Source organism: Vicugna pacos, chromosome 10 (genome assembly GCF_048564905.1).
Source record: "Vicugna pacos chromosome 10, VicPac4, whole genome shotgun sequence".
Lineage (NCBI taxonomy): Eukaryota > Metazoa > Chordata > Mammalia > Artiodactyla > Camelidae > Vicugna > Vicugna pacos.
Window position 1 is genome coordinate 64,428,294 of NC_132996.1, and position 26,952 is coordinate 64,455,245.

The window sequence follows — 26,952 nt, forward strand, 5'->3', positions numbered from 1 at the left end:
ACCCTGTTTATGTTGGCAGCTCTTCAGCCCACAACCAGATGAGAAAAATCTGCTGCCTTTCTCCTTCTCCTCTCCCAAACCCCACCCTCTTCTCTTCCACCAGGGCCATAGTCTCCTACTGGGAAGCTAGAAAAACTATGCTCCTTCCCCAAATTTCCAGTTCTTGGCCTTAGGCCTACATTCTTGGGGTCCCTCTAAGCCCTGATATTGGGGAAAGGATTACCCTGGTCAATGTGGTAGTTCGTATGTAATTCCTCTTTTCTAGATTAAAAAACACATGAATAAAAATCAAACAAGGGGACAGGGTATATATAGCTCAGTGGTAGAGTTCATGCTTAGCATGCACAAGGTCCTGGGTTCAATCCCCAGTACTTCCATTAAATAAACAAACAAACAAACAAATAAACAAACCTAATTATCACCCCCTCGAAAAAAGAAAATTTGCCATCTGTATTTAAAAACAAACAAACCTCCACTTTCTTATTCCTCATTGCAGAATGAAGGATATAAGGGTGGGATATACTGGAAGACTGTGATTTTTTTTAAAAATATTCTTGTCTATCTGCTTCCCTTCTCCCCAAGGCAAAATTTCAGAAATTTCTCTTTCTTTGATATTTTCAGAATAAAAACATAAAGACCTTCTGTCGTGACAGCTTCACCCCAGCCCCCTTTGGTCAGGCAGTTTTAACCTAATCGTTCATGATTTTCCACAATCTTCTAACTGGTCTTTCTGCCTTCAGACCCTCTCCAATTCAATTCTTCCTCCTTAACCTTCAGAAATAGCTCCCTAAATCACAGGCCCAATCATGTCATTCCTCACTCAAGAGCATTCACTGGTGGTGTTGTTCATTAATAGCCTGATGGCATCCAAATTTCTTGTCCTGATGTTCAAAGCCCTTGCCACTCAGTGATGCTTGATGAACATGGCACAGAAATCAAAGAGAGAAAAATATGAACAAAAGGCCTTTGGCTGCGGCAAGAAGGAAGGAAGTGATGATCTTCCCAGCACAGCTGCAATGGAAGCTCATCCATCCCAGATGGGTTATCTGGAGTGGGGTTCAGAGGGGATTTGAGCAAAGCCAGGTGCTGAAGAAAGTGAGACATCAGCTTAGCAGTAAAAGAAGAGAAGGAAATGGAAAAGTAGGTACAACTGGTGATGCCAAGTGAAAGAATTCACAAGACTAGAGGAACTGGAGAGGATATGGAGACTGAAGGAAAGGCCATGGAGGGGGATAGTCTGCTGCAGTGGCTCTCGGTCATAGCTGCTCACCAGGTCACAACCAGGCATTAGCAGAGCCAGATTCAAGCCTGTGCCTATAATCACAAGAGACACAGGAATGCTGGATGAGAACAGAGGCAATGGGTCATGGGAGGAACAAGGAACCCAGAATCAGGAAGGGAGAGGCTCACAAGGGGAGGATGTGGCACAGAGGACAAAACTACAGCACTTAATGCTTTTGCTTAAGGCAGGTCTCGTTTGCCTCTGCAAGTAGTTGTTTCAACTCGTTGAAAATAAAAATTTGTTTTTCTGGATGCAGGATAAATGGAGAAGGTGTTCTCTGAACTGTCTTCTCAGCCTTAAGTCTATAAACCAGCATGGGAAAACCTAGCGAACAGTTGCCCAGCTGCAAGTGTCAAGCAGATGTGTCCTTTCACACATGGTGTCTATTGTCTGGTCTTTAAGAGACTCTGATCCCTCAGTCCTGTTTGGAATGATGGGAAGGGCTGAGGTTCTTCTGGGAAGCCACGTTGCTGTGGTCTCCCCTGCTGAGATAGCCCACTCCAAGACTTTCCTGAAGAAGCCTTTCTGGGACATGGAACATGGACAAGAGTGGAGCCACTGGGAATTATGAACCCAATTAAGTGTGTATTGCAATACTGAGTTGTCCCTTAAAATAGACCTTAAAATGGCCCAGAGCTGATGTTATTTGGGACGTGTTCAACCACTCTGAGGTTGCTTGATCTTAGAAGTAGCATTTTGTCAGCGGGCTGAATTTCAAGCAGAAAAGACAGATGTGATTGGGTACAGGCAGTTAGGTTGATGAATGTTCTCCAGGGAGGACTATCCATCTGGGTTCCAGATGGTGGGAAAGGCCTTGTCTATGAGGCCGTGAAAGAGCCAGATGAATAAGGAACATTTTAGTGTATGTGGATATTGATGGTTTGGAGAGGCAAGAGGGGAAGAGAGGAGACAGCAGCTGTAGGTTATCAAGTATGTTTATTTTACTGAATCATGAACTAGTCTTGAAAATCTAAAATTACTCTTGAAATTCTATCAGATGTGGCAGATAAAAAGATAGGGGGGAAAAGCCAATCGTTTCCCTCTGCGTGCACTGCCTCTGTTATATCTTTGATTGAGGTCTCAAAACATCACTCTTCTCAACTTGATCACCAATGTGTTTGGGTGGTCAGCCTAAGAGCAAACATACATGGCTAGGAATGGCAAGAAGGGACCTATTGCCCATCTATTTGTTGCTCCTCCTCAAGTCCAAATTTCAAACTCAGTAATGCCAGAAATATTTCTAGATGGACTTCACCTCACTCTGATTATTTCATTCTGTATGCTCCCCAAGTCAACATATATTTAGCCCTCTGTGTTTAAGGGCAACCAGAAAGATAAATCAGGTTGTTTCAAGGTTGATGTCTTGAAATCCCCTAGCCACACACTGTCTTGACCTCTTTACCTCCACCAGCTTCAAACTCTATGCCGCATCAGTAACACAATGTGGCAACCCCATCTCAGACCTCCCTGGGAATGAAAGACTGCTGATTTTAAAATCTCAAACCCTAAAATTTCCCTTTATCAGAACTTCCTGTTTTTCTACTGTGCAACTTTCAGTGACTCTATTCTTGGTGACTTTTTGTTCCTCAAACTCTCCCAGGTTTATGAGTCCATCACTCTGGCTCTAACATCACCCGCCATGATTTCTTCTTTTTCCAGTATTATTCCCAGACTTGGGTTGCTGATGAGATCAGCTGTTTGAATGAGGTCTACAATCCCACAAAGACATTCGCTGCTGCAGGAAATCCTTCCCGGGCCTCCTGTTGGTTCCCTTTCACAGTGCCCACATCCATCCCAAGATGACCTTCCTTGACACTCTCCGCTGGGTAAGAATTCTCCCTGTTCTAAACTCTCATAGCTCGCACTTGTCATTCCCTCACAGCATCCATCCCTTTCTGACTCAGATCATAGTTATGTGCTTACTTGTGTGATTTCTCTTTGAGGTCTTACTAGGGTTTTAACTTCTGATTTACCTTTGTATTCCAATGTCTGGCATCAAGTAGATGTTCAGTGGCTGTTTCCTGAATTTAATAGGACAGCTTTTTTACAAAGAAGCTTTTTAAGCTTCATCAGAATATCAATTGCAAAGTTCAGAGGTGGGTAGTTTTACAGAGAAGCAAACTAAAGCGTAAATGAGGATATTCATTTCCTATTGTTGCATAATGAATTAACACAAATTTAGCAGCCATAAAGTTCTGTAGGTCAGAAGTCTGAACACAGTGTGGCTGGGTACTCTGCTTACTGTCTTCCTCCTGAACAGGGTAAGAGAAGATATTGGGGTATTTTTTTAGCTCCACCCACCTTTCAAGTGGAATGTCACCTTTTCCTGCATCTTATGAAGTAGGGAGGGAGGATATATTAACGTCTCTTTTGCAGATAAGAAGTAACAGCTCGAAGTTACTTGGAAAGACTTTATTGCTTAGTTCAAGGAAGAATTTTCTTATAAGTGAGGCTTTTCTTATCCTCATCCAAAGGTAAAATGAACTAAGAGGTTGTGAACCCTTGAGGGAAAGAGAAGTATTGAAGATAAGCATTCATATCTCCTACGCACAAAGACAGGTGGATGTATTTAGCCTCTCTCAGACGTGCATACCAAGATATTTGAGCAATTCTAGCTAAAGTGGCAACTATTGAGGGGAAAGAGAATCTTGTTTGGAGCACTGTGAAAGAGGTGCTAACATTCTGTCCCCATGAGGGATGCAGGTACACAGGCATGCCTTGTCCCTCATCTGCTGCTCGTTTGCTAGGTCACCTCTGCAACTGTGAGCTGAGGCTCTGCCTCCCCATCTGTAAGATGAGGGGCTCATAGCCAAGCTGTCGTGAAGACCAAATGTTTGTGGACACAAACTGTGAACAGTTACACAGAGTAAAGTCAGCATCATCATTACCACTAGTCAGATCCATCCACTTGCCCTCCTCATCTTAGGTCTCAGTTACTGTAGAGTCTTGCAATGGATCTCCCTCTGCTGGTTAATGAAAGTCTAACAGGATATCACATTTTGGTGTCTCATTGTAAGATGTGTATCATACTTATATAAGACTTTGTTTCATTTTACTTGCCTCTTCATAGTCATTGGTGAATTTGGTCATTTTTATAACCATACAATACATTCCTGACAATCTACATGTAAGTAAACTATACAAGTCGAGCCATATTTTAAATGCATATTATAGAGAAATGGCTATTGCAAGGAAACCTCTGGTGAATCTCTTCATTTCTACTTCTGACCAAAAAGGCTACCCCCTTCCTCCTCCTTAATTCTTCATTTGGCTCAGTTCTGCCCAAGAACATTGAGTTGTTCAGTATATGTCCCACTGGTGAATGATATATTTGGACCATGCCACAGCACAACGGGTGGGGGACTTGCTAGATCCTGGAAGCACTGATCAATCATTGTTCTTCCAGGGCCTGAGGTCTGAGACGGGGCAGGGCTGTGCAGGGATCAAACAAGGAATGGGGTTTGAACAGTTACTAGGTTGTTTAGTTTGTGTGTCCTCTTCTGCTGGTATAGAGAAGGGCTGTTTCATTTGTGTAGTGACTTTACTCAAGAACAGAGATGAGTCAGTATTCTGCTTGATTTTTAACATTTTCTTAGGACCTTTCATTTACCTGGCTCACTTCCTTTCGCTTTTTTATTACCAAATCTTCAAGGAATACCCACCACAGAAATGGTGCCTTCCCAAGAATGCCACCTTTGGTCTTGTGCACTTTCCATCCTCTTTTTTTAAAAAGCAAAAAAAAAAAGTTTTATTGAGATATGCTTCACGTATTATAAAATTCATCCATTTAAAGTGTGCCATTCAGTGACTTTTAGTTTATTCAGAGTTTTTCAGCCATTACCACAATCTAATTTTAGAATATTTTCATCAAATATTTTCATCCATACTCATTAGCATCTAGTCACTCCCCATTCCTCTCCACCCCCTTTCCTGCCCACATCCCTAGGCAACCACTGATCTACTTCCTGTCTGTATAGATCTGCCTATTCTGCTGATTTCATTAAAATGGAATCATACAATATGTGGTCCTTTGTGACTGCTTCTTTCACCTGGCATGGTGTTTTCAAGGTTCACCCATATTGGAGCACATGTCAGTACTTCACTCCTTTTTACAGCCAAATAATATTCCACTGCATGGATATTCCAAGTCTCTTCTCTTTGATTTTTTTGGGGGATATAATTGATATATAACATTATATTGTGCTAGTTTCAGCAGTACAACATAATGATTCAATATTTGTATATACTGTGAAGTGCTCACCACAAGTCTAGTTAACATGCATCACCACACATGGTTATAGATTTTTCTTCTTGTGATGAGAACTTTCAAGACTTATTCTCTGCAATACTTTCAAATGCACAGTGTGGTATTATCAAATATAGTTACATTATGTCACCATGACTTACTTATTTTATAACTGGAAGAATGTACCTTTTGATTCCCTTCACTCATTTGCCTACTTCCCACTCCTGTCTCTGGCAATCACTGATCTGTTCTCTGTATCTATGGGATTGATTTTAGATTCCACATAAAAGTGGGATCATATGTATCTGTCTTTCTCTGTCTGATTTACTTGCTTAGCACAGTGCCCTCATGTTCCATCCATGTTGTGGCAAGTGGCAAAGCCTCTTCCTTGTTTTTTTAAATGGAGGTACTGTGGATTGAACCCAGGACTTCATGCGTGGTAAGCATGCGCTCACCACTGAGCTACATCCTCCCCCCGGAAGCATCTTCCTTTTGATTCCCCAGTTTTCAGTGCTATGAGTCACCAGGTCTCTGACCTCCTCTCAGTCCCATTTCTCCCTTGAGGAAGGAGTATCTCTTTTGAGGGGAGATTAATCTGTGTTTCACCAAAGCTAGCCCTAACTGCATTATCCTCTTTACTGATAATTCCAATGTCTGAAGATTTTGCAAGTCTATTCACAGGGACTATGTTTCCCCCTGCTGGATCTCAGTTATGGGGGTTGGCTCTGTACAGAGGTTTGTGCTTTAAAAATTTTTTTTTTCACTATAAACTGCTCTTTTTGTTCTTGAACATCATACGTGGGAGTTCTTGCTAATATGCACTGGGGACATAGCCTTCCAGTTCACCGACAGAAGTCCTGAGTCTTGTCCTCTGAGGCTTCACCACCCATTCGGCCGACATAGCAGAAGCTCAGGGTCTCCAGCGTTCGCCAGGACTCTCCAAGTGAAAGCCATGTTTAGTGCTTGCTTACTTTTCACTTCATCTTAGGGTTTAGCTTCTTCCTCCTTTTCATTAAATTAACTGAAATTCTTTTAAAAGATGACTTTATTTCAGATTCAGCATTTCAGTTGCTTCAGTGATGGGGGTCATTCAGGTATAATACATACAACATCACTCTGCCAGACACAGAAATCTTCAGTAAACTTCATTCTCCTGATCTTTAAAGATATTTTCAATTCCCCTTCTTATTTTTGACCTTATCAGTCACACCTAATTTATGTTTGTATTAAGACAATTGTCATTCCTGTCTTTTTCTTTAGGTTTGACATGTCCATATCTTCCTGGCTTTTGCCCATAAGGTCTTCTTTTTGTGTGTGTTTGGAGATTGGTGTAACCTGGTTTTCTTTAGAAAGTTATTTGGGAGAATTATTTGAGCTTGGGTTTAAGATTTTCTCTTAAGAATCTAAAGAGAGGATTTGCATTTGCTTTTGGTTGGTGCTCAAGGGTACTACCAACCTCTGACTGCTTTAAAATTAATTTTCACCTAAGAGACCCTTAACTAAGCAGGTTGTGTGAATTCAGACCACAAACCTCCATTAGGGCGTATGGTTACAAATTTTCAGTTTACTTTTCCGCATACCCAGCATGAAGCCTGAAACAGTTAAGATTTCCTTTTTGTGAAATAGGATTTTTTCCCCTTAATTTCTTCTCACACCAAAGTCAAGTCCACTGGACTCTCATGTATATACATGTCTGGGTCTCCTGTCAAACTCTCAGGCAGCCCCAGTCTTTGTCTCCCTCTCCCTAAGATTCATGTGCTTGTTGAAATACAGGCACAATATTGCCAGAGTTCAGCAGATTTCCCTCAATGTGAAAGTCATCTTCAGAGCTGCCTTTACTCTCAGAATTCCTCATTTTTCTTTATATATATACATATTTTTGATGGAGATACTGAGGATTGAACCCAGGACCTCACATATGCTAAGTTTGCATCCTACCACTGAGCTATACCCACCCACTTTCTTTATAGTTGGATGTTGGAGATTTCTCTTCTTTTCTTGCCTGATCAGAAAGGTATTAAAAAAAATTCTCTAAAAAGTATGTTGTCCAATGTCTTTAGTTATTTTGCAGTGGTGAGTACATCTCTGCTTTTCAGTCTGTGAAAGCAAAATGTAATCTTTCTATTATATTTCAGAATCCAAAGGATCACTTCTTTCCTTTGTATTTTAGCTCTTCCTGGTCAAGGTAGTATCACAGAAACCCCCTGTTCATTCCATTCACCTGTTGATGTTGAGTTCCGAAAACAGAAACCTAGGAAACAAACTCTAGACCAGACTCCCTACAGCAGATTTCCTTGGCAAGGAAGTTATGTCAAAGTCTGAAGTTAGGCTTATCTCCACATCCCCACCTCAATCAACGAATATGCCTGGACACCCAGAGAATTTGAAGTCTGGGACAAAGTGGTCATTGTTCCTCTTGTGATGTTGTGTACGAGAAAGATCACTTACTGACCTTGTATTCAGTCTCATTCTCTCCAGCCTGCAGTCAGAAATTCTGAAAAGATACATAAGAGTCAAATACTGAAAAGTTGAAGGCTATGTTGATATAAATATTAATATATTAACTGCTTTGTGAAGTCATTGCTGGTGTAAGATAGGAGAGTCAACTGTCGAGACACAAAGAAGCCACTGGATTTGCATGGCACTGAGCCAGTCCTGGGTTTAGATGGACTGACTCACTTGCAATCCTGCCAGAGCATCAGATATGTTGAATAATGTTAAACGCATTTTCCTTGCAAAGTCTAGAAAATTCTAGTCAACAGGGTAACTAGCCTACCAGATCTTTAAGTAACTGTGACAATGGGAAAACATCCTCTTCTTACACCTCTTAAGGGCATCTTTGATTTCCTTGTTTCTCAGGCTGTAAATCAAAGGATTCAGCATGGGGATCACCACAGTGTAGAAGACTGATGTCATCTTGTCATAGCTCAGAGAATTATCAATGCTGGGGTGCATATAAACTAAGAGTCCTGATCCAAAGAAAAGGGTCACTGCTGTCAGGTGAGAAGCACAGGTGTTGAAGGCCTTGGACTGGCCTTCAACTGAGCTGATCTTCAAGATGGTGGCAATGATATAACCATAAGATATCATGATGATTAAGAGGGATGCCACACCAAAAACCACTGCTATCACAAACTTTATGACTTGTAGAAAAAAGGTGTCAGAGCAGGAGAGGACTAATAATTGAGGCAGGTCACAGAAGAAGTGGTTGATAACATTTGGTCCACAGAAGTCGAGCTGAAGTAAAGCACACAGTTGGATTAAGGAGCCAAAGATACCAGTTATATAGGCTCCAACCACCGTCTGCACACAGAGGGTGGGGGACATGATGGCTGTGTAGAGCAGAGGGTTACAAATGGCAGCATAGCGATCGTAGGCCATGGCTGCCAGGAGACAGCACTCAGTCAGACCCAGGCTAGAGAAAAAGAAGTATTGCATGGTGCACCCCATAAAGGAGATTGATTTATGCTTCTTGAAGAAGTCCAAGAGCATCCTGGGGGCTACAGTGGAAACATAGCAGATGTCCAGCAAAGACAGGTTACTGAGGAAAAAGTACATAGGTGTGTGCAAATGGGAGTCCATCCTAATAAGGGTGATGAGGCCCACGTTCCAGGACACCGTCATGAGGTAGATCCCTAGGAATACTGAAAAGACAACAGTGGTGAGCTTTGGAAATTCAGAGAATCCCAAGAGAATAAACTTTGTAATTGCTGTGCTGTTCCTTCCCCCAGCCATTGCATTGATGATCCTAGGGTTTGTAGGGAAAGAAGAGAATAAATCTCTAAGTCAATTGTTACCCCAATTTCTGTTAGAATAAATTGCTTTTACCCATGCTGAACACAGAATCAAGAGAGAGATTGAGCCATTTTAGAAGAAATAACTGGTTAACTTTGCCCCTAAACAATGGTTCTCCCTGTCAATTTTCCCACATATAAAAGAGGATAGTTAACACTTTTCATTGTTAACCCATCAACCTCTTACAAAGACAAAAGAAAGTAAAATAACATTTGGAAAGCCCTTCTTAAAAGGTACTTAAGGGGCAGGAGGGTATAGCTCAGTGGTAGAGCATGTGCTTAGCGTGCACGAGGTCCTGAGTTCAATCCCCAGTACCTCCATTCAAAATAAACAAATAAACTTAATCACCTCCACAAAAAAAAAAAAATAGAAAAAGATACTTGGGAAATTTTAGGACATTCTTAATGGGATTTTAACTCCTGCATATAGCTTAGTGACTAACAGCATGGCCTTAGATGCCACCTAGCTATTTTTGAATGTGGCTCTGCTATCTGTAAGCTTTATGAATCTAAAAAGGTTCTCTGTTATCTTTCTACCTACATTACTTCATCTGAAAAACAGAAAAATAATTATAATAGAATCTATCTCATAAGGTTTATTTAAAGTTAAATTAGGTCTGTTAAGTACAGTGCCTGCTGTGCATAAAGTATTATATGAAGTGGAGTGAGCAGGACATATCTTTCTAATATAGTTTTAAAGCATTCATTTGGTTTGTGATAAATTTTTAAAGTGTAGATTTTAAAGGGTTTGTCATGCAGATAACACTCTCTACAGTTTGATTAAATTTGAAATCGGTAACACATGGAGAAATATCACAACTAGAGACAAATTACATATTTCTAAACTATTCAGAAGTCAAATAACAAATTGTAATGAAAATTTTTAAATATTTGTAACTTAAATGTAATGAAAAATGCTATTTATCAAATCCTGTAGATTTTTTAATTGAAGTATAGTTGACATGTAACATTGTATAAGTTTAAGATATAGAATGTGTTGATTTGACACATTTATATATTGCAATATGATCACCATTATAGCTTTAGCCAGCATCTCTATCATATCATATAATTGCCATTTCTTTTTTTTGGTGAAGACATTTAACAAATCTTGTGGATTTAACTAAAGATGTGCTTAGAGAAATATAGGTGTCTTAAATGCATATAAAAGATGAAAAACTGAAAACAAATGGTCTGACCATAATTCTTAGACAGTTAGGAAAGAACAAAAATATTTTAATTAAGTATAAAAAATTTCAAAGTGATACAAGAAAATCAGAAAAATATCAAGTCACCTAGGGGGAAGATAACAGCCCAGCCTCATACTTGATAACAAGATTCAACAGTGGAAGAGAGAAAAGTGATGTTTGCAAAGTTTGGGGACAAAGAAAGTGTGATGCCCCAAATTTGGTGCCCACTCAACTGTCCTTCAAGAATGAAAGCAAATTTATACACATTTAAACATGAGAGAACTCAGAGGGCACCTGTGCCCATTAGCTCTTCTCAAAAAAAATCTATCGGAAGGTGAAGGTAAACAACCCAAAAAAAAGAATGGAGAAAATAATTTGATTGTAAATAACACTTTACTTAAAATCTTAGCCTTGTGTAGATACAGTAAGTAAATAAAAGAGAAAATGCAATAAATAAAATTCTTTTAAGTTTACATCTTCGTTCCTCAACCTACTACAAACCTATGCCCAGATCATAACTGAAAAATTCATGAGTAGTCCTATATGAGATACCCATTTCTACAGTTTGGGGGAGATGGAGAAAATGAAAAGTAGACAAATTAGTGATAGGAGCCCCTGCATTTTGCCTGTTGTCTTGAATCTGTGGAAGTTTCTGAAATTCATCCAACTAGACTCTTCAACATCTTGCCTTCCTATACTGTTGCAATATGGGAGCAGAGGAGGGAATTTCCTACACAGGTTTCTCTCTAGCCTTTCTGCAGCTCAGTCATCACAGCCCGAAAATTATCCCCCTATAGCAGAGCTTCTCAACCATGGCTGTATGTTAGAATGACCTGGTGCATTTTTTAAAGCAATAGTGATCAAACTGATTAAATCAGCCTCTCTGGGGCTGGGGGCCAGACATCAGTATTTGCTAAGACTCAACAAATGATTTCAACGTGTAGTCACAGTTCAGTGTCCATAAGAATTATCTTGAAGGCTTGTTAATACACAGGCTTCTGGGCTCTGTCTCCAAGAATTTCTGACATGGTTGGTCTGAGTGGCGTCTGACAGTTTGCATTTCTGACAACTTCTCGGGTGATTCTGATGGCACTGGTTCCAACAGCACACTTTGAGAACCACTGCTCTAAATAATAAACATGTTTAATGAGCTTTTGTTGCTAGAGTATAAACAATTGTTTTTAAAAAGTACGTAGAATTAAAGGTCACATTGGCCTAGTATCAAGTGTAGCTAAAGCAAGTCACCTCTCACATCAACTATTATAATGTTTAAAATCCTTCTGCAAAGACAGCAGGTCTGCAAAGATGGCAGCTGACAATTTTTAATATTTCATGAAGCTATTAAAACTGTCTTTTTATGTAAAATAACACCATTAAATTGCCTTGGAGTAAAATTACATCAACTCCTCCTGGCTATTCTATTTCAAACTAAGCAAAAGTTTCAACTATCTCTGTTGAATATAAATGAGAAATTAACTACTGAGAAGCAGAGTATGTTTGCTTCCACCATTTACCAACTTGATGATTTTTGACAAATCACTTCGTCTCTGTGTGCCTCCATTTCATCATCTGTAAGAGAAGAATTATCACTTAACAGGGCTTTTGTGAAGACTTATTTAAGTATAGTATATAAAGTATGTAATAGAGTACTGGTCACATAGTAAGCTCTCAAAATGTTATACTAATAATGAATAACAGTAACTATTATATGCTAAAGGTATTTGCTAACTAAAAATCTTTTACAGGGGAAAAATGGGATTATTTGGTAGTGAAAATCTGGGATTCCTGGGCCCAGATTGTGAGCTATCAGAAAACCTCCATGTCTTCCATTCCTCACTCTTTCTACTTGCTAATATCTGAAATTCCATGTTGGATGTTTTCCTTTAGGCTCAAATACCTTGATTTCTGTTAAAGTTCAAATAATTCCATTGGGACAGAGAAGAGGGAACATGGTTATTGTGAGAAAATTAAAAAGTAAAAATAGTCACTGAACCTAGATGTATGAGGTCCCTGAGCTGAGTGCATAGGGTTGCAAGAAGAAAAAGAAAGCCAAATTGTCCCATTCTTATTTTACTCACCCAGATTGTCTCATATATATTCTAACAGGTGTGTCTTGGTAAAATCCAAGAAGCGCTGCTGCCATGGCAGCCTTTTCCTGGACCTGTATCTGAACTCTGGATGTCCAGATGTGTGTAGGGTTCTTTCAGGAGTTAGAGGACACAAACATAATATGAGCATTAAGGATTAACTTCCCCTACACTCTGGGCTTTCAACCATGGATCCTGCTAGCCATCGCTGTACAAGAGGTGCTTCCAACACAAGATTTTCTCTTAAAAGTTTCCTTGGGGTCCAATGTAGGGAGAAAGGAGGCAATTAACAGAAGGCAACTTTTTGGTTAATTATTCTCTAGAGTGATGGATGGTGAAACAGAGAAATGTTCCCAGTTGATTCCATTTCTCCACATTATCATGTGAACCTCACAACCTTATTGAATCAATTTCCAATTTTCCCTTTCAGACTTTTAGAACCATGAGAACTGGGAGGGACTCTCAATGCAGAGTGATCATAGCATTTATTATCAAAACTGGATAATTTTGGTCATGAAAAGGAGTTATTAATAATGAGATCAGGACAACAAGCATAGACCAGGATTGTCCCAGGCAAACCAAGTCGTACGGTGAACCAGGTTGTATGGTCACCCAACATTTGAAGTCTTTATCAGAATAGTCATCCATTGTGGTTTTGGTGATTATGTGGTTTCAGTCTCTGGATGGACTTGCTTGGGTTGAATTCAAATTTAATTACTTACCAGCTCTGTGACCTTGATTCTTTTACTTAATCTCACTGTACTTCAATTACTTAATCAATAAAGTGGAAGAATATGAAAATGAATATATGTGTGCACTTGCATGACTGGAATATTGTGCTGTATACCAGAAATTGACACATTGTAACTGCCTATACTTCAATTTTAAAAAATAATAAAACAGATGTGATAATAAAACCACTACCTAAAAGAGTTGTAATGAACTTAAATAATATCTGTACAGTATTTGGAAGCACTCATCAAATGTTAGAAATTCTACTACTGCTAACATTATAATTGTTGTGATTCTGTTACCAAGTCCAAGCTCATACTCCTCCCAACACGACAAGCCAAGAAATTGAGAGATGAGTAGTTGGGGCAAGGAATAGTGACTTTATTTGGAAAGTCAGCAGACCAAGATGGCGACTAGTGATCCAAAGAACCATCATACCTGAGTTAGAATTCAGGATTCTTTTATAGTAAAAAGGGAGGGGGCATAACTAGCTGCTGCAAAGAGCTTAAGGAATTTCTGTAAACCTCCAAAATGTTATTCCCTGTTCTACAACTTTTTATCTGTATATGAATGAAAAGTGTCATACCTTCAGAGGTCAAGCCTGAGAGGCAGAGCTTTGAGAAGGGGCTATTATGTCTATTTCAGGCTAAAGGCAACATTCCTTTACAAAGGCGCAGAGTGAGTATGACTAAGCACAGGCAAGAGAGCACAATGGTTAGAGCTAAAGGACGTTATTTAATGTGGAGTCATATTTGTTCCTGTCTCTTACAATTTTTCCTTTTTCTTCTGTTCATACTTTTACAAAAACTGAGATCATGGTATATGTACAATTTCCTATTCAGCCTTTGTTATAAAATACTACTTTCATGTTTTTAAAACTTGGTAAATTCTATTTTAATGGTTGTATACTATACTATTAAAATTTTTAATTTAGTTAATGGTTTTCTTGCTATATTGGCTCTTTACCTTATATTTTGTTTTATTTATCTTTTATAATATAAATGCAACCCAGATAGTCCTGATCTCACTAATCTTAACTATAACATCATATTATACTTGCTTTTTATTTAAAAAATTAACCTTATTGTTAAAAATAATCAAATACAGAAAACAACATAAAGATAAACAGCTTAAGGAATTACATGAGAACACCCTTGTAGCTACCACCCATGTGAGAAGACAATGCTCTCACTACCTACCTCAAAAGTCCCCTGCATGCTCCATCCCAATCATACCCCCTTCCTTCCCACCTACAGATAGCCACTATTCTGATTTAGTAATCTCTTGATTTTTCTTTATAATTTTATCACTGAAGTGTACATACCTAAAGGTTAACACGAGTTTGGCCTTTTTTAATGTGCTCTGTGTGTGTGTGTGTGTGTGTGTGTCTGTGGTTCTGTCTCTGTAGCTTGCTCGCTCGCTCCCTCTCTCTCTCTCTCTCTGAAATTTATGTTTTTCCGTTGGAACTTCTCACAGTCTGCAGTTTGCTAATCGACTTCCCATAGTATGATTTAATGTGTTTTTCCATCTTCTGTATTTCATGTAAATTTGCAGTTGGATATAGGGTCTTCATATGACTCAGCTTTGATGGTTTCAGCAAGACTACCCCATAGGTAATATTGCCCATTTGTTTTTAATATCCAGATTTGGAAAGCACGAATATCCATCCTGTGTCGCTTCATACATCCAGTGCTTCACCTGGCTCCCATTTCTAAGTACTTATGGGAAGCCATGAGAAGTGGTCTTACAGATTCATCCTGGTTGTTACATGCCAGCTCAGTGGATTTTTAAAAGCCTTTCTCTGCTTCTATTTTCCTCTCCAGTAAGTAAATTTCACTGGAGTTAATTCTGATTATTTAAATATAACTTCTTGTTTTAAACTTGTGTAACTTTCATGTGAATGATGATTTTTCTCTCTCCTTACACTATCATTGCCCACTACAATGAGATGAGATGGCTCATGTTAGAGAATGTGTACCTACCTGTTCAAATAACAGAACAAGAAAACAGGAAATGAAAAGAGCAGGTGGCTTTTTCTTTCCTAGGTCAAAGACACAGTTAATATTTTGTGTGGAGGAGGGAGTGAGCATGAGGCAAGATACTATCAGTGCCCAAGTGAAATGGGTTAGAGGCCTTGCAGATTGGTTGTAACAACCACAACTGGGTCTATAACAAAAAGCTCCAGAAATGGGTGCAGCCAAGAGGATCTGAAGAAGTGAAATATCTAATAAGGATAACCCTTTGCACTGCTCAGCTTTGTTCATGCCTTATGATCGTACCCAGTTCCAATACTACAATATGGAGGCTCCATTTTTGCAGAAATTAGATGCCCTCATTTCCTCCCAAGAGGAGAGGTACAATCAATAGGGTTACTAAAGCAAGTTCTGTCCTTGCCAAAGCATTTAAATCTGAGGTCCCAGCTGATTAATCTCATCCCTCTATCGCTGATTTCAGATTTCCTTCACTCTTAGCCATTATTTCAGCTGGTCTAGGTTGCTTGTCTAGAGCGTTATCCCACACCTACATCCCTGAAGAGTCTGAGCTCTTCTGGTTGCCTTGCTCTTCATAGTTCTTGGTTGCTATAATTGCCTATTCACTGTTCTCCCAGGCATAGAAGATGCCCCAGTGAATCCCCCGAGTTCCAGGAATACTCCTTCCAGCCCCTGTTGTGAAGCAGAAACCTTAACTCCTCATGATATTCAGGTCAACTATCCCTACCATACAGTAAGTTCTTTCTTTGCCTGCTGGTCTACCAGCATCAGAGGAAAGTCTCAGTTCATTGGACTCCTTCTCTGTCCTCTGACGGAGATGTTTTCCCAACTTCCAACTTGGTAGGGAGGGCCTAAGTTTATGGGGGAAAAAAAGCACAAATCACAAAAGTGTCTCACTGGAAATGACAGTGAAGGGGTGAAATCCTGTTTTCATTCTTTGGTTCAGGAAGTCATTACAGTCAAGCCACTGGGAGAAGGCACCACATATTATGTGCTTGTGTGGTGGACATGCAGCTTCCAGGAAGATAGTGCCTCAACATGTCTTTTTCTCTGACACCTTAATTCAGCTATTAATCCAGATACTTCTACATAATTGCATACAATATAAAATCCATGGATCTCATGGTTATACTCCCATTGGCTCACCTCCTCTGCCACAAACTGGGTCCCTTGAGCCGGGTCAATTTCATATGGGATAAATTAGGTATTCTGTAAGTGTTCAGGTGGTGGTGCTGGCACAGACATTGCAGGCATGGAAGGCATACCTGTGTCAACAGTATGTGTCTCAAGGAAGTGTAAATCACTATCCCCTCCAGGGTGGTAGAGTTCGCTATAATACACCCACTACCACGTGGTTGGCTGTAATACTTGAGTCGTGGTACCCTTCAGAAGGCTCAGGTTTGACTTATCTGCTAGCACATTGAATACTCAGTCAGATCAGTAGTTTGGCCTTGATGAGAAGGAGCTTGAGCATTGCATTCAACCTTTCCATCATGGTCACTTTCTGCCCATGGTGGCCATGAATTGGAGTTTACAAGGAGAGAGGCTGGATGATATCTACGCCATTGTTGTCCATCGAAGTGTTGAGAACTTCCACTGCAATGGATGCTCTCTGGTGGGCATTAACATGTGAGACAAATATCCATGTGTTTGTATACATTTCCATAGGTCCATCCACATACTTCTTTGCTGGATGTTTTTGTCTCCATTCTTTCAGTCTTGCTCCTTCCAGGCTCCTAACCAGCCAGTCAAGCTACCTGGCACTGATTAGGAGTTCATGTATATCCTTAACTCAAATGCCTTCTCCCTCAGTGCAAATTGGACAACCAAGCATGCTTCTTGGAACTCTGACCACGGGGAGGATTTTCCTTTGCTACCATCATTGGCCCACTGTCTTTGGCCCACTGTATTTGTATACTGTATTTGTATCTGCTGTACAATGAAAAGCAACTTTTTAAAGTAGATATGCCAGTGTACACACTCATCAGCAGAAGATGAAGTCTGTATTACTACATGGTCAAGTCAACACTTGATATTGTCCTGCTTCTCAGTTTTTACCTAAATAGTGGGTGTGAAATTGTGTTGCTCTACTACTAATGAGGTTTAACAACTTTTAATATGTTTCAAGATCATTTGTATTTTCTCATGGAATTCCTATTGATTTATTTAGCCCATTTTAAGTAAGACATTTGCCACTTTTTGTTCCTAGGAGTTCATTAACATTCTAGATACTAACCTTGTCAGTCATACTTGTATTAGGATCTTTTCCAGCTGGGACTGGATCTTTGAGGGATTCCTAGAAGTCTCTTAATAATGAATATATTACTCTTCTTGATTTGGAAACATGTGGGCTAACCAACAAGTTATCTGTTTTCCACACACTTAGTGTTCAGTGGTGGAATATGGATAGGATAACGGCAGTAAACACACCTCTTTAGGAAGTAAAAGAAGGGAAGATATATGGCATGCATTGGTCCATAGCAATCCCAGAATCCTACTAGGCATGTCTTAGGAGAAATCCTCACACTGAGAATGTAGACTGTCCCATCATTAAGCATTGTTTCCATTCTGCTCCCATCCATTATTTTTCATGATACTTAGTTCCACCTTCTGCAAAGTCCTTACTTTGATGTTTATCCTCCTTGGTCACATTTGAATAGGAAGTCAAAGAATGTCTCTTCCTTGGGGGTCTTGTCAGTTGTCTCAGTCTGTTTCCTGGCCATTAAAGACTGATGTTCCAAGGATTCTTTTCAGTCTCAAATAAGCAAATTTCTTTTACTCTAGATTAATAGTTGACTTCTTATCTACTTATTCAAGTCAGTTCCACAGACCATAAGCTATATTCACATTCACAATTAGTTTCTAGATCTCTCTCTGTATATATTTTATATATATATCAAATATATATTTCAGATATCTCAGGTCTTTGGGGCTTCTCTGTGAAAGTCACACTCTAACTCCTTAAATTTCTTTAATAGGAACTATTTTGTCAAATTAAAAGATTTTCTGAGCATAACCTTCAATCATTTAGAATTTATAACCATGGGATGTGATGACCACTTCCTTGATTTGGTCCTTGATGCAAGGTTCAGTTTTATTCACCTTTTTTTCCCTCAGAGTTCTTTTCATTTTTATCTTTACAAGTTGGAGATAAAGCTTCTCGTCTAACTCTGCAAGTCCCCAAACTTCTTGTCTCTTTCATTTTTACTTGCAAACTGACTACTTGTTTTGTGAGCTTGTCTCATTTCTGTGGAACCTTGTTAAATGCATCTAACAGCAAACAACTCACGCTAGAAGCATTCTGTTTTCCCATATAATCTCTCTTTCGAGGATATGGTTCCTGCTGACTGTTTTCAGATCCCCAGATGGAAGCCCAGCCGGTACTTGCTGAGAGAACCTCACCCAAAGATCCCCTCATCTGGTCTGCAAGGAACACAACACCCTGAGTGCTAACCCCAAACCTCCACCAACTTTGTGCCAGCTCGTTGTGCATATTCCCAAATGTGGCAAGAGAGTGAGTTTCAGTAAACAGCAAATATGCTCAGAAAATCAGACCAAGGTCTATGGGCAAGGGAAAAACCACAACTTAAGCTATAATTGTTGCCAAATTCTTAAAAACAAAAGAGGTTACTGGCAGCCATCCTGGTAAGCTGTAAGAACCGGATGAAGACGTGCAAGCTTAAGAAATCAGTTGCAAGAGAAAGCAAGAAGTGTGGAGCAGATGTATTCATACAAAGCTGGAGAAAATCTCAGATATAAGCAAGAGCAATGAAAAATGTCTTTCATCCAAAGACAACTAGTAAAGATGTGAGGAGGTTTCTGCTACTTCATACACAAAAATAGCAACTCAAAACTCCAAGTAGCATGAAGAATCAAGGAAACATGTCATCACCAAAAGTTAACAATAATCCTCCAGAAACTGAACATAAAGACACAGAATTTTTCAAGCCATCTGATAAATATATCAAAATAGCTGCTTAGAGGAAACCCAAAGAAATACAAGAAAACACAGAAAGACAATTCAATGAAATCAGGGAACAATACATGAACAAAGGGAAAGATTTAACAAACAGGTAGAAATCATTCAAAAGAACCAAACAGAAATTCTGGAGCTGGAGAATTTAATAAATTAAATGCAAAATGAGATTGGGAGGACCTAAGATAGAATATGCCAAGTGAAAGAATCAGTGAGTTACAGGATAGGAACTTCGAAATAACACAGCCAGAAGACAAAGAAAAGAATGAAAAGAGCAAAGAAAGCCTGCGTGATCTATGGAACACTGTGAAACATACAAATATTAAAATAACTGGAGTTCCAGAAGGAGAAGAGATGGAGAAGGAGGCAGAAAGTCTATTTAAAAATGTAATAGCTGAGAACTTTCCAAATCTGAAAAGAGATATGAACAACCAAGTTCACAAACTGATAGATAACCCTGTTGTCTCAATGCAACATAATCTTTTCCAAAATATATTATAGTGAAACTGTCAAAAATCAAATACAAAGGGAGAATCTTAAAAGCAGAAAAGGGGGAAAAAAGAGTATAACCTACAATGGAATTCCCATTTGGTTTTCTGCAAATGTCTCAGCAAAAATCCTAACAGACCAGGGGAAAGTGGAGTAATATGTTCAAAGTGTTGACAGAAAAAAATTGCCAACCAGAATAATCTGGCCAGCAGTTATCCTTCAGATAGAAGAAAAAAATAAAGACTTTTCCAGACAACCAGGAGCTGAAGGGGTTTATCACCACTAGATCTTCTTTGCCAAATATGGTGAAATTAGCTCATCAAGCCGAAGTGAAACACATTAAATAGTAACATGAAAACATATTCAAATATACAACACAGGGATGAAAGGTAAATACACAGAATTACAGCACTCTAATTCTGCTAAGATGAAGGAAGAAGTAAAATTGTCATTATTTCCAGATGATACAATCTTACATATAAAAAATTCTACATGTAAAAAGCTATTGTAAGAAATCAACAAATTCAGTGAACTTCCAGGATATAAAATCGACATACAGAAATTAGTTGCATTTCCATACTAACGTCTAGCAAGAGTTCTATCTCCTAAGGAAGTTATTATGGCCCCTTAGGAGCAGACTTCTCTTGAAGTCAATGCTTCAGAAAACATAAATGTGCCTGAGTGAGAGGAGCAAATATCCTTTATTCATGTTACAGTTTCCTTGGCATAGGATAAGCCCGCCCATTCCCTCCCAGAGTTCCAACAATTTCCCTTTTCTAAATCTTGTACACGTGTAAACTCACGGAAGATTTGGCAAAGGCTCCAAATATGTCTGCACTTACAGTCCTTAATTAAACACAATTATCCATGCAACTCATTGAAATTGAGACCCCCAAAACATTCATTAAGACCCCAATGAATCTCTAAGGATAAAATGGAAATGTAACAACATCTGGTTTATATCAGTTTGTTCCAGTATAGACAATCTTTCAAATCGATAGTGAATGCTGTTATATATCTTGCTACTCTTTTTCATCAGACCACAATGACCAAAATCTTTACATCTTCCTTCAGAAAACAAAACTGGTCAGAACTGATAATGCTGCCTATCTCACTGTCTATTTCTTCTCTTGGTCCTTGAAGATTCTTGGAAGTAGTCAGCATTAAGCAACACTATAAATTCTTCTCTAAACTATGTATCACCCTATACAACCATAAATCTCTAGGACAGAAAACATGGAACACACACAATAAGAATAAAGGTATACCAGTTTTCCATATTCATTTTCAGTCTCTGCAATATTGAATATTCAGTAACTCTATTATTACAATAAATTGTCACACAAGTCCCCTCACATCAAACTTGAACAGATGGTTAGGATGTCAGAAATGAGTGGAGAGTGTGATCACCTGGCTACATCAAACAAAGGTAACTTTTCCGGATTAAATGGAGGAGAGAAAAAGAGGTTTGAGTCCCACAATGTCAGAAATAGCTATTGGCTGTGACATGGATTTCGAACACTATCTCCCATTGGAAACCCCCACTGGACACTAGATTCAAGAAATTACATCATCAGACCATGAGTAAGTAGTACTGAAGGAACCAGCTATTTCATTCCATTCCTTTTTATGATTCAAATTACCTCCTCCTTCCTTAGACTATAGCTAGTGGAAACTAGGATGTAACCAAAATTTTATTAGATAATTAGCACGGAAAGTGGCCTTACACAAACATTAGCTATCTTCAGAATGGTCTTCCCAGGAGGCACAGTCAGACCAACTGCATAGCTTTGTTTCTGTCCAAAAGGCACACATCCCCTCTCTGGGTTCATTCTCATTCTCATCAGACACACATAGTGGACATCAATGGCCACCATGTCTGGATTTTGCTACATCAGAATACTTGAGAGACAAGGTTTCTACATTCCTGAGGTTTATGTCAGGTATCTCTCCTTCAGAGTCAGAAGCCCAAGACTGAATAAGGCTCAATCAAAGAAGCAAAAAAGAAGCAACAAGGTTCTAAACCTTCATGTTTTACAAATACTTGTGAATATATTAATAAATGATGAGACCACTCCTCATGTAGGATGAAAATAATGAGCCCCTAGAACTTAAAAATATTGTGTTTTTGTGGCATCAAGTTGACTCTTGGTCCATTTTGGCATGTTATCCGTGTTAAATGAAACTTTCTTTGTCCCAAGGCAGTACGAATTTTGTTATAGGTCATTCATATGAATATTATTGTGTGTTAAGGTAATTCTAACAGGACAAATCTGTCAGAAATCTCAGTCTGTGACCTCAGCAACACCCTGTCTTCTTTTGCAACCTCTTCAAGGCATCTTTGATTTCTTTGTTCCTCAGACTGTATATCAAAGGATTTAACATGGGAATCACCACAGTGTAGAAGACCGATGCAAATCTATCAAAGCTGGAGGAACCACCAGAGCTGGAACTCAAATAGACAAACATACCTGAGGTATAGAAGAGGCTGACTGCTGTCAGGTGGGAAGCACAGGTGTTGAAAGCCTTGGACCTGCCTTTTGCTGAAGTGATCTTCATGATGGAGATGACAATGTAGACATAGGATATCATGATAACTAGGACATTTATTATCCCAAAGAGCATCGTTAATATAGCAGTCAGGAGTTGTACAAAGAAAGTGTCAGTGCAGGACAGGACTAACAGCTGGGGCATGTCACAGAAGAAGTGGTTGATGACATTAGGCCCACAGAAGTGGAGCTGAAGCATGGCACACAGTTGGGATATGGAAGCAGAGAGTCCAGCCATGTAGGATCCCAGCACCATCTGAACACAGAGAGTGGGTGACATGACTGATGAATAGAGAAGTGGATTACAAATGGCAGCATATCGGTCATAAGCCATGGCTGTCATGAGACAAGACTCACTCAGTCCCATGGTCGAAAATACAAAGTATTGAACAACACAACCCACAAAGGTGATAATTTTCTGCTCCTGGAAGAAGTCATAGAGCATCTTGGGTGCTGTGGAGGTCACATAGCAGATATCTATGAAGGACAGTTGACTGAGGAAGAAGTACATGGGTGTGTGGAGGTGAGAATCCATCCTTATTAAGATAATAAGGGACAGGTTCCAAATCAGAGTTGTAACATAAATTACCAGGAATACAGCAAAGAGAACTGCTATGATTCTGGGGAAGTCTGAGAACCCCAAGAGGATGAAATGGTTGATCTCTGTAATATTTCTCTCCAAAATCATTGGCTTGGTGCTCCTAAAATCAGAAAAAAGACAAGAGAATGCATTGCTGACTCAGGTGAAATAGTAGCATTACAAATTTTTATTCCACTGAGCACTGGAATAAAAGGAATCCTTCACTGTCCTGGGGGGAAGACCAGCTTTTCATCTTGAATTGTCAAGAAGTATCTTCTCTTTTTTAGATTCCACATATAGGTGATATCATATGGTACTTTCCTTTCTTTTTCTAGCTTACTTCACTTAGAATGATGATTTCCAGGTCCATCTGTGTTGCTACAAATGGCATTGTTTTATTTTTATGGCCATGTAGTATTCCATTGTATAAATATACCACAACTTCCTTATCCAGTCATCTGTCGATGGACATTTAGGTTGTTTCCATGTCTTGATTATTTTAAATACTGCTGCTATGAACATTGGGGTGTGTGTATCTTTTCAAATTAAAATTCCTTCTGGATATATACCCAGGAGTGGGATTGCTGGTAAGTCTACTTTTAATTTTTTGAGGAATCCCCATACTGTTTTCCATAATGGCTGCCCCAAAGCTGAGCTGACTAGGGAAGGACTATCTATGCCAAAGCAAACCTGTAAAGTCTAGAAATAGAGACAACTTACCCAAATGTGCAGATATCAACAAAAGAATCAAGGATCACAAAAAATCAGGTAAATATGACACCACCAAAGGAAACTAATAAAGCCTTAATAACTGACCCCCCAGAAATGGAGTTCTATAAACTGTCTGACAAAAGAATTCAGAATAACTCTCTTAAAGGAGCTTACTGAAATATGAAACCCAAAGATAGACAACAAAATAAAATTAAACAGACAATGCATTAATAAAATGAATAAAATGAGTTCAACAAAGAAAGAGAAACTATCAAAAAAGAAAACAAAAACAAAAATTCTGGAACGGGAGAAGACAATGACTGAACTAAAGAAATCAATAGAGTTTAAGAGCACACTCAACCAAGCAAGAAGAAGGAATCAGTGAACTAGAAAATAGGTCATTTAAAATTATCCAGTCAAATAATCCTCCCAGATTTCAGACAATATTACAGAGCTATGGTAATCAAAACAGTGTAATATTGGCACATAAACAGATATATGAATCAATGGACCTGAATAGAGAGCCCAGAAATACACACACACACACACACACACACACACAAACACACTTATGGTCAATTAATCTTTCATAAAGGAGTCAAGAATGTATACAATGGAGAAAAGACAGTCTGTCCAGCAAGTGATACTGGGAAAGTTGGACAGCCACATGTAAACCAATTAAGTTAGAACACTCCCTCTCACACCATACACAAAAATAAACTTAAAATGTCTTAAAGACTTAAACATAAGACAAGATACTATAAACCTCTTAGAAGAAAACACAAGCAAAACATTCTCTAGCATAAATCTTAGCAATGTTCTCCTAGGGCAGTCTACCCAGGCAATAGAAATAAAAGCAAAAATAAACAAATGGACTTAATTAAACTTACAAGCTTTTGCTCAGCAAACTGAACCATAAACAAAACAAAAAGACAACCTACAGAATGGGAGAAAATATTTGCAAACGGTGTGACGCACAAGGGCTTAATTTCCATTATATATAAACAGCACGTACAACTTAATAACAAAAAAACAAACAACCCAATCCGAAAATGGGCAGAAGACATAAACAAGCAATTATCCAATGAAGACAAACAAGTGGCCAATAGGCACATGAAAAAAAATGTTCAATATTGCTAATTATCAGAGAAATGCAAATCAAAACTACAATGAGGTATCACCTCACAGCAATCAGAATGGCCATCATTCAAAAGTTGACAAATGATAAATGCCAGGGAGGGTGTGGAGAAAAGCGAACCCTCCTATCTAGTTTTTGGTGGGAAAAAAACTTCTTGGTATGGGTCCTGGCAATGATTTTTTTGGCTATCCCACCTAAAACACAAGCAAAAAGTCAAAATCAACAAGTAGATTTGTATCAAATAAAAATTCTTCTTCACAGAAAAAGAAATGATCAAAAAGAAAAAAGAAAAAGTGACCTGTGGAACAGGAGAAAATATCTCAAACCACATATATAAGGAGTTAATACCCAAAATACATAAGTAATTTGTAGAACTCAATAGCAAAAGAAAAAATCCAATTAAAAATAGGCAAAGGGCCAAAACAGACCTTTTTCCAAAGAAGACATCCAAATGGCCAATAGGTACAAGAAAATGTGCTTAATATCGCTAATCCTCAGAAAAATGTAAATCAGAACCTTAACGAGATATCACCTTGCACATGTTAGAATGGCTGCCATCAAAAGGATGAGATAGCAAGTACCAGTGAGGATGTGGAGGGGAACCCTATGAATTGTTGTGGGAACGTAAACTGGTGCAGCCACTGTGCAAAACAGAGTGAAGTTTCCTCAGAACACTAAAAGTAGAACTACATATGACCCAGCAATTTCACTTCTGTGTATGTATCCAAAGGAAATGAAATCACTGTCCAGAAGAGATAGATGCACCTCCATGTTCACTGCAGCATTACTTGCAAGGGCCAAGATATTTGAATGGATAAAGAGATTATGATATATACATATTTCAGGCATAAAAAATACCTTGAGAGCATTGTGCTAAGCGACGTAAGTCAGATAGAGAAAGACAAATACTGTATGATTTCACTATATATTGGGGGAAAAAAGCTCATAAAAATGGAGACCAAATTTGTGGTTCTCAAAGGCAGGGGATGGGGAATGGGAGAATTGGAAGAATATGGTCAAAAGTGTAAACTTCCAGTTATAAGATAAATAAGTTCTAGGACTATAATATGCAACATACTATAGTTAACAATACTGTATTGTACATTTGAAAGCTCTAAGAGAGTACATTTTAAAAGTTCTCATCACAAGGAAAAAATTATATCTGAATAAGGTGATGGATGTTAACTAATTTTAATATGGTAATAATTTTGCAGTATGTACTTATATTAAATCATTATGTTGTACACCTGAAACTTATACAGTTATATGTCAATTATATCTCAGTAAAACTGAAAAAAAAAAGAGTTTTAGTTCTGATACCCTCTCACTCTATGAATTTGTCGCAGTACCTTAAACTCCCTTAGTCTGATTTACTCACAACAAAGTGAGGACAAGAGCCTCTGAATTATGGGGTTAATGGGATATGAGGAAATTCATGCAAATGCTCAGCACACAATCCAGTACCCAGTAATTGTTCAATAGCTGTTAGCCATGATTATCATTGATTGCTCAGGGATATCCTTGAATGACAGCTGCACCCATGAACAGGAATGTCAGGGTGCTAGAGTTTCATGGGTTAATTTGGGGAAATTCCTGAGACATCATCAGCCCTTAGACAGGCAGGCATCATTGCCTTTAGGCAGGTGTAGATTCAGACCTCATTTAGAGGCAAGTCAAACTACCTGGGGCCATGAAGATAAAACCACATAAATTATTTTCAATTTAGTTTGCTTGAGTTTGAGCACACTTGGGTCAGTTGAAAACCAGCATCAAGCTATCATGAGCCTCGATGTCAAGATTCAAAGTAAATACTTTAATGCCTTAATATTACAAAGATATATTTCTATTTTTTTGTTGGTACAGTCAGCATGTCACAACTCATTAGCAGATTTGTAACAGATTCCAACTATATGCTCTGTTCCATAACCCAAACTGTCCTTCCTTGAGATGAAAGAGTAAATCAATGCTAGCAGCCAAGGAAATCTTGGAAAAGATTAATAATTAAAAGGATTTGAACTTTGAGGTATCAAAAATATTATAAACATTGATAATTTATTGTTCTTATTAAAATAGATGTGTCAAAAGAACAAATAGAAATTTAAGAAATCAATTTAAATATTGGTAAGAATTTAATATTTGATAAAAGTATTTAAAGTTGATAGAGAAAGGATAAACTCTGCTATAAAT

The 26,952-nt window shown here is 38.6% G+C and overlaps 2 protein-coding genes and 1 long non-coding RNA gene across 3 annotated transcripts in view; 1 reads left to right on the plus strand and 2 right to left on the minus strand.

Moving 5' to 3' along the window:
* Positions 1-26,952, plus strand: part of LOC140699062 (uncharacterized) — a 62,636-nt gene that overhangs the window by 11,219 nt on the left and 24,465 nt on the right. The window contains exon 2 of the long non-coding RNA XR_012077084.1: positions 2,942-3,108. This is a non-coding gene — a long non-coding RNA (uncharacterized lncRNA). The remainder of the gene's footprint in view (positions 1-2,941; positions 3,109-26,952) is intronic.
* Positions 8,301-9,263, minus strand: LOC102543175 (olfactory receptor 5AN6-like). The gene has a single exon (XM_006214948.3). It carries the CDS (start codon positions 9,261-9,263, stop codon positions 8,301-8,303), a length of 963 nt encoding a protein of 320 aa, XP_006215010.1.
* LOC102531013 (olfactory receptor 5AN1) lies at positions 22,041-23,065 on the minus strand. Its single transcript, XM_006214905.3, has one exon. The coding sequence runs from the start codon at positions 23,022-23,024 to the stop codon at positions 22,086-22,088; it is 939 nt and encodes a 312-aa protein (XP_006214967.2). The 5' UTR covers positions 23,025-23,065; the 3' UTR covers positions 22,041-22,085.

Bases quoted from the DNA above. Each gene is read 5' to 3' on its own strand.
- LOC102543175 (XM_006214948.3), bottom strand. From the start codon at position 9,263: ATGGCTGGGGGAAGGAACAGCACAGCAATTACAAAGTTTATTCTCTTG.
- LOC102531013 (XM_006214905.3), bottom strand. From the start codon at position 23,024: ATGATTTTGGAGAGAAATATTACAGAGATCAACCATTTCATCCTCTTG.